This window comes from Melanotaenia boesemani, chromosome 6 (genome assembly GCF_017639745.1).
Source record: "Melanotaenia boesemani isolate fMelBoe1 chromosome 6, fMelBoe1.pri, whole genome shotgun sequence".
NCBI lineage: Eukaryota > Metazoa > Chordata > Actinopteri > Atheriniformes > Melanotaeniidae > Melanotaenia > Melanotaenia boesemani.
The window spans coordinates 14,110,718-14,119,299 of NC_055687.1; the positions used below are offsets into that span (position 1 = coordinate 14,110,718).

Here is an 8,582-nt window from a genome sequence, read left to right on the forward strand (position 1 = left end):
GGAGGTGGCCATCAAAACAATCACAGGTGGGTTGAACTAGCAAGTTGCACCCAAAGGTAAAAACAGGATTAAGAGAAAACAACAAAACTAAAAAAAACAAAAAAATAAAAGCCCAAAACCCAACAATGAATGAATGAAGCCTTTAAATCTAACCTCACGAGTCATTGTTCAATATGTTTTAGTTAATTGCACTGAAATATAAGTAAAATACAGCGAGGTTAAGGCGTAAATGAAAATGTAATTACATTGTAACAATCCTTTAAAACCATACTCAAATTAGGAGTGCTTTTTAAAAACAAAATTATAACATTTATATGTTTAAAAATAATCTATAACTTATTCTTTACATCTTTTCTCATTTTAAAAGCTATTGGACCTAGCAGCATTATTTGATAATGAATAGATGTAGAAAATAGAAATACTGTTAGAAATCTCTATAAAAGAGAGGGGGGGGGGGGGCGAGAGAGAGAGAGAGAGAGAGAGAGAGAGAGAGAGAGAGAGAGAGAGAGAGAGAGAGAGAGAGAAAGAGAGAGAGAGCGAGAGATGTTCAATGAATTTGTGTTATTTGGCATTTTGGCCACAAGAGGGCGCCATGTTCCTTAAAAATATATTTTTAAAAAGTATTTAGGCAATGAAATTTTTTGTATTATTCAAGAGTAAATTTACTCCCTCTAAAATGCCTCTTATTGAAAATTCAAATTCAGAGTTAGTGATAAAATACTTTTACTGCTGCGGTAATGATTTGAAAGCCTACTTAAAATGAACAAATACTCTTAAAATAAAATAAATACTTTGATCTATTGGACAGAATTTCCAGATTCCAGTTTTAAAGATTTTTACATAAAGACAAAAAAAAATTATTGCTTCTTGCTTATAATGCTGATAACATTTTAAACCTGTACTATGCCGAAAAAACTCCATGTTTGTATGCGTGCTGTGCAAATAAACACTTTTCACTGTTATTAACACTATTATTCCAACTACAGTTCAGTGTTTAGTATAATAAATGAGGACAGATCTTTATGATGGTATCATTTCCCATGAACTGACTGCCAGAGGAACTGGGGTGTCATCTTATCTTATATGCAAATTTTTTTTATGATTGCATGCCTCAGCGTGGAGGAACAAGGAAAGAAATCGCTTCCAACTGGGCGGTGCTCTGAGCCGTGTCAAACTTCACTCTTCTTGGAAACATTAACAGCAGTTATTTTAAGTGACTTATTCTCATAAATGGAACACAAAGGCGAAGAAACAAACCGAGCAGGTAAGTGGTCGCTTCTCCTCCGTGGAGAGAGTTTACCTGACTGGCGTTTGGCGAGTAGGACGTCCTGTTTGCGGCTGTTTCAGGTAGACGTACACTCCTCAGAGGGCTTTACAAGTGGACCCATTATAACTGAGTTTGGCTCCAAAGATCTGCAAAAATTGTTTTGACGCTAAGTTCTTGTCATTTACGACAAATAATAATTAATGCTGAGCAGAGGGGTGTAACTGACCTACCTGAAACTGTTGATTCCTTATTACCAAATTTGTCAATAATAATAAAAATGAAAGCCTCAGCGTGCATGAACGTGTACTAGTACGAGTTGACTAAATGTTATTATGACATAACAAGAAAACTTCCAACATCAGGGGGATGTTTATGAGGGTTGTTGTTGTTGTTTAAGCTACCACTTATTGTTTTTATTATTTGAGATACATGATTGTTAAACATCAAAATGACCTATCAGAATGTCTCAGAGCAAATTAAACATATTTTATTAAGTTTTTAACCTCCACCCGAGCTATTCATTCACTTCCATGACTCATTGTCAATAACGTTTAGAGTTCTTAATTTATTGTAGTTTATAAATCATTTTTCAGGAGTAATTGTTTTTATATCATTAATGTTTTTAATTGTTTAGTTTTATGTAGAAATTGTAAGAGTTTTTAGCTTAATTTGTTTGACTTTAACCGATGCCAGCCTAAAATTCTGCTGTACTTTTATAACGGCAATAACTGTTGATTGTCACTTGACTGATATTTAAGGTAACCCCAGAAAAAGAAGCTTTGGGAAATGAATAGTTATTCAGATGCAACCATTTTTAGTATGTCTATCAGTTTTGTTCTAATGTTACTAAGCCATTTAAAAGAGTTAAACAAATTGGTTCAAGCCATCAAGACATTGTTGAATACAGTTATGTTAACAGTTCCAATATTCTCCAAAACAAAAACATACAATTAAAATGAATGGAAGTCCTGATTGTATCTTATCTTTCTTTAGTCACTCTAAACGAAGTGTAAGACGTCTTCGTTGATGCAAAAAGATACTCGGATGCTTCAAGATGGACCAGATACTCCCCAGTCAGAGCTCAACATCAGACCTGCTGGAATCAGACAGTGAGGAGCTCCAGCTCAAAGTTGACTCTTTCAGGAAACTGGGTTACTCTGCATCAGAAGTGAAGGCTGCTTTTAGGAAGCTGGGTTTAAGCACAGACACCAACTCTGTGTTAGGGGAGCTGGTTAGAAGCAGAACCAGCACTGCACCCTGTGTTTCTGAAAGTGATGAGAGGGCCGCAAACCCAAAAGATGCCCTGTTGCCTCCCAGTTGGGTTCTCAAACCCTGCAGAATCACACCACACATGGGGGACCAAAGGACTGCAGACACAGAACTGAGGCCTATCATTATTGACGGCAGCAATGTTGCTATGAGGTAATCCTTTCGACAATATTTTTAATGGCTCATAATCTAACATCACTGTCTATCAGCACAGCTACAATATTTTCATGTATCTTTTCTGAGCACTATTACCTAACTTCAGAGCAACTTGTTTCATATTACCTTCAGTCATTATCATTCACTTCTGACCGTCACGTGTACTTTCATCCACTGTTAAGTTACCTAATATGTCTTTTAATGGGTGTTAACAGCTCTGTGCATGTTTTGACAAAGGCTGCTGATACAATATGCAAATTCACACCTGAGAATCTCCACCTTTTAACAGACACGGGGTGTATATAAAACAATATAAAAAAGTCACAGTGAGTAATAGGCAGGGTGAATGGGAGCATTCAAAAGTAGATGTTTACACAGATCAACTGAATGTGTACTGCTTCCTTCTCGATTGTTTCTATTCAAATAGTGATGTTTTCTCTCACTTCTTTTTCCTTACAGTCATGGTAACAAGGAAGTGTTCTCATGTCGGGGCATACAGTTGGCAGTGGACTTCTTCCTGGACCGAGGTCATAATACCATAACTGTGTTTGTTCCCTCTTGGCGCAAAGAACAGCCCAGAGCTGATGCCCCCATAACAGGTGAGGATACAGGAAATGTAAAACAGGAGATAGTGACCAACAAGTGGAGTTGAGGAAGTTCTAGTCATTTAAACATCCATAACAATTTGGTAACAGTAAGACTTACTGGAGTTTTCCTAACAAATTAAATAAGAAAAATTCTGGAAGTGGTCCAGACAAGACAGACTTTTTTTTTTTTAAATTTCTGAGCATCCAGTCACTAACAGTACAGCTGATATTAATCATTCGGCCAACATTTAATATAGCTGACTAATTATTTTGATGTGCATGTAGGCTGATCTTAGCCGGTAAAAAAGCAGGCTTACGAGTCTAGTTAGATTAGTACTAATAAAATAATTTATCAGGGCTAAAAGTAAAGAATTAGATATTGGCAAATGAAAATAAAATCTTTCTTTAATGCTTAATCTTAACCTTTCTTTTTTAAAGCCAAGCAAAGAAATACAAATAGTAAAAATAGTAGAAAAATAAATAGTAGAGATATAACCCTGCACTTGTAAGAGGTAGTTGTTACCAAGACTACTATTTCCATCTTTTCATACTCTGTAGCTTTAATCCTTTTTTGTGTTATTCACTCTTGTGGCAGCCATGGGATACAAGTATCAGGAAACAGTTCCTTTTAAAAAATAGGCTATCCCAGACATTATGGCTCAGGATCAGACACAAAAAGAGCAAGGATGGTCTCCTTATAGCTAATTTGCTTGGATTGTTATTGGGTAGGCACCGTTTTTTTATCTAACTATACATTTTAAATTGATGGATCTGCCTGTCTTTAGGATCTGTGATAAAGGGAAGACCAAACTGGTGCACTAACACCTTGTGGTATGCATGATTTTGTAAAAATCCAGCCTGGGTGGAGCAATCCAAAGGTTCTATTTTCAGTCTCTGAACAAGGAAGTAAAAAATCAGCCCGCAGCAAAGTGATGGGAAAGTCCCATCAGGAAGTTCTTATGTTTTTTTTTTTTCTTCCACGCCTATTGTAGTGTGTTTGTACTGTGAAATTTGCAGCTGCAATAATCTGTAGCAAGAGGTTATGTATTGAGTCAACTAGAAAAACAGAAGTGCTTACTTAGAAAGGGGCCTTTATGTGAACATTATAGGTCAAATTATTTGTTCAGGTACACTGTTCATGGCACATGCCATTTCACTTCTAATATGTTTAATCAGCATTAATCTGTGCATGAGTAATATGATATAATCTTCATAGAGAGAGTAATATTTGTACAGGTTATGTAATATCTTTCTTAATAGCTTTTGCTCCCTGATCACCAGAGCTTTGGCAAATGTTCATGGCATTTTTTTTACTTAGCCCTTTTGGGTTTTTAATGTCAAGTTTCAATTATGAAATATGACAAATATTTGTAATAATACATAATAAAGCAATACAGTTTGTGTTCAGTTATTAATTAAACAATATGATATAGCACAGCTAATTCATTAAGGTTTAAAAGTGCCTCATCTACCAAACTCTACCACAGGTGTCTAACTCTTGACTGTTTTACCCTCAGATCAACACGTCTTAAAGGAGCTTGAAAAACAGAAAATAATTGTCTTCACCCCCTCACGCCGCGTTGGGGGCAAACGAGTGGTCTGTTATGATGACCGCTTTATCGTTAAGTTGGCGTACGAGTCAGATGGAGTGATCGTGTCCAATGACACCTACCGTGACCTCCAAGGAGAAAGACCTGAGTGGAAAAATTGCATAGAAGAGAGACTTCTAATGTACTCATTTGTGAATGACAAGTAAGTATGACTGGTCACATTTTCCTTCCACTAATGCCCCCTATACTAATAAGGTTCCAGAGGGCATATTGCAGTGTCAAGGAAGCACACACCTCTGTGTTGTCAGAAGCATGTGAAGATCATATTCATATCATTATTTATTTTCTCCAGGTTTATGCCTCCAGATGACCCCCTAGGTCGACATGGCCCCACTCTTGACAACTTTCTTAGGAAAAAGCCTCTGCCTGTAGAGCAAAAGAGACAACTTTGTCCATATGGTAAGAAATTTAAGTGTAACCTTCTACTACAAGTTTATGTTTTCATTTTTCACTTACATCTGTCAGACACAACAGTGTAGTCCCCAATTTAGATTACTTAAATGTTGTTATTATTATTATTATTATTATTATTATTATTATTATTATTATTATTATTATTATTATTAAAATTATCTGTCTCTGTTCATTTCTTTAGACAAAAAGTGCACCTATGGCATCAAATGTAAGTTCTTCCATCCGGAGCGTGCAAACCAGTCCTATCTCACCTTGGCTGATGAACTGAGGGAGAAAGCCCATATTTCTACTGTAAAAGAAGAGAGAAATGCAAAATCATCACCCAAAAAGTCTGAATCTGATCATAGGCCTGCTCACAATGCTTGTCCTCATCCTCAAGACACTCAACCCCCTAAAAACCGAAAGAGTTCCTCACATTTGGGTCAGGTTAGTGAAAATAATCCACTGTACTGGGAAGACCCCAGAAACAGCCCAGCCCACATGCCATCTTCTGTAACAAGAGGGCATTGTCAGAAAGAGTGGCCTGGGATGCACTTGATGCCAAACCACTACTATGCCAACATGTCTCATGAGTATCTGGATTCTGGCTTTAGTTCTTTTGAGAGCCACTACTCTGACATTTCGCATTCCCCCAGCAACTCCCACATGCTCCTGCCCCAGCATCAGAGTGCCCGCACTGGACCCCAGCATGCCTCAGTACCTTTAGAGAAAAACAACCCTAGCTATTCCTGCCAGTGCTGTTCGCATGTTCACCAGCAGCATCATGGAAACATTGATTCCAAGGGTCAGCCCATCTATGAAACCTACAGTCCACAAATGTACCCAGCCAGTGTGCCCCACCAACACAGCCTACCCAACTATTTCCATTATAATGGAGCCCCCCATCTTCAGCAAAACTACTGGTCAGATCCCTTTCAGGGGCTGCCCCAAGCCAAAGCATCAAGGAACTTTCCCTCTTTGGGCCATAGATCACACTCCTACAACTCTTGTTGCTCCTATCAGGATCATCAGTACCAAACTTGGGGCCAACAGCAACCTCATCCTGTTGCATTCGAGCCACAAAGATCCGAACTTCGCAAGAAGCTGCAAGCCATCTTCAACCCACTTCAGGTTGATATGGTTATGAAGATGTTTCCAGATCTGATGGATGCTGAAAAACTGGCTGCAGAGATACTCAACATGAAAGCTCAGGGAGTGACATTCTGAGTTTCCTTGTCCTCTTCGATCAGAAATAGCAAGATGTTTCTGAAGACCTTAGTTAAGAGGCTTTGTGATTGTTTTGTCACAGCAAACAGAGAATCTCTTGAGATTTCACAGCTTCAATAAGTAAATGTTTTTAAATTAACTGGGGGAAAAAGCCATTATTAACATTAATATTAAAGAGAGATTTGATGATATATTTATAATATTTAAGGTAATCTGTTATGAGTTATTTGTATGACATTGTAGTCAGATGTAATCCTATCATCCATTTAATGGATAAAATGTGCCTCTAGACCAAAGGTGGTTATAATAGTGTTTCTAGAGTTTTGACTGTTGATGCATGTTGCATTAAATGTGATTGTCACCAGTCAGCCAGAACATTTTGACCAACTGTCTAAAACTGAGTAGCATCTGACAATCTCACCAAAAGAGTTGAACAGTCATGCCATGGACATAAAAACATCTGAGGATGTCCTGGAGTGAGTGGCACCACTTGTCCTGTGGGTTGTAGTGTGGTGTCTTTGTGAATTGGGCTTTCTTTCCACAGATCAAATCAGGACCCATTAGATTGGTATCTAGTGAGTTTAAAGGCCTCTTTGTGTTTGTCTCTGACTGTTCTGCAAAAGTATTTTGCTGGGTGGCAAGTGTCCACGTGAACCTGCCAGGGTGCAGGTTTTCCCAGTAATGAGCAGTGTTACTTATTCTACCTGACAGTGGTTTTAATGTTGCTGCTGATTGGTGTGTTCTCATGCAATAAGAAATCCCTTCTTAAGTATTTGTTGTGCTTTTGTACAGTAAAACAATCTGTTGTTCAGTATTGTCTGTTTGACATATAGCTGCAGTGTAATTAAATGTATTGTGGCCACACAGTGTATTTAGTAGGGGCAAATAAAACTGAGGATCCAGAAATCTACATAATTTTTAGTCAATTGTAATGTCATTATGAAAGTGAAACAGAAAAAAAGCTAATATATTTCTCTTTGGCCTAAAGGAATTTATGTAATGTCATCTTCCTTTTCCTGTAAGTGTATATAAGTAACTTCGCAATTTAAAATGACAATAAAATACGGAATTTAGTTCTCAAAAATATGCAGATTTGTGTTCTCTGATTAAATCACTGTAATTGTTTACAGTTAGACTAGAATTAATCATGAGCTATTTTAGTAATCGAGTGTTTCTTGTGTGTCTTTATATGTGTTAGTTACTTGCAGGGTTACTGACATTCTTTAGCTTTGTTTATCAGAAACTGGAAAAACCAGCACTTACTCAATTTCATATTAGGTAGAATTCTGGCTAAACTCACCCACTAATCTATATTTCACAAGAAACTTTCCAGCTCAAGTGACAAGCCTGAGCAAATCAGAAACCTATCTTGCTTTTCCGGAGGAAAGGTCGGCTTGAGTGTGTTTGTCTGCAGGATTTAAAGATAGCAGAATTCTAAAATGCCTGCTTGACTTGTGAGTTTAAAGGATTTTTTCATGAAAAAGTTTGAAATGCCAGTTTGTTAGTGAGTCCACTAACTTGGTCAATACTAAAAGATCTTGGCAATATATGGATCACTTTAAAATTACATTTAAAATCAAAATATCCTTATAATACCACCCTCAGATCAAATCTTTTATCTTAATCTTGTCAAACTAATTATTATTTAATTAGCAGCTGCTTTACTGGAGGTGTTAACAGATAGAATATTTTCTTATACATCATTTATTCATAATCATCTTTTGTAATTGAAGTCTAATTGGAGTTGAATCTGGAAGTTTGGGTATACATGTAACAACACTATTGATTTTATTTTTTATTTATTTATTTTTTTAAACAATGTTTTAAACAAACAACCAACGACAGTCTCAGCCATACTAGGGTTTTTCACCAGATGCAATTTTATTGAACAGTTGCCAGTTTTTGTTTTGAAGCAAAACTAGTTCAGAGTAATTTTAGGCCTCATAAAAGTTATCAGATTGAGTTACAAAAGCAGCCAAGCTGCCAAAAAGGAAGTAAGGTCATATTTCAGCAAGGCTTTGATTAGTCAAAATCTAACTTTGGGACAGTGAGCCATTGTAAGGAGGCAGGGAA

At 36.9% G+C, this 8,582-nt stretch overlaps 1 protein-coding gene across 1 annotated transcript; it reads left to right on the forward strand.

Moving 5' to 3' along the window:
- Positions 1 to 1,125: 1,125 nt before the first annotated feature.
- LOC121640995 (endoribonuclease ZC3H12A) lies at positions 1,126 to 7,577 on the forward strand. The gene is made up of 6 exons (XM_041986829.1): positions 1,126 to 1,264; positions 2,261 to 2,689; positions 3,152 to 3,291; positions 4,797 to 5,031; positions 5,182 to 5,288; positions 5,485 to 7,577. The coding sequence occupies exons 2-6, from the start codon at positions 2,322 to 2,324 to the stop codon at positions 6,507 to 6,509; spliced, it is 1,875 nt and encodes a 624-aa protein (XP_041842763.1). The 5' UTR covers positions 1,126 to 1,264; positions 2,261 to 2,321; the 3' UTR covers positions 6,510 to 7,577.
- Positions 7,578 to 8,582: the final 1,005 nt, after the last annotated feature.

What these genes read in the sequence shown, in the direction of transcription:
- LOC121640995 (XM_041986829.1), top strand. Translation starts at nt 2,322, where the DNA reads ATGGACCAGATACTCCCCAGTCAGAGCTCAACATCAGACCTGCTGGAA. An exon ending in AGCTGATGCCCCCATAACAG is followed by an intron (nt 3,292 to 4,796) that starts GTGAGGATACAG and finishes TTTTACCCTCAG; the next exon opens with ATCAACACGTCTTAAAGGAG. An exon ending in TACTCATTTGTGAATGACAA is followed by an intron (nt 5,032 to 5,181) that starts GTAAGTATGACT and finishes TATTTTCTCCAG; the next exon opens with GTTTATGCCTCCAGATGACC.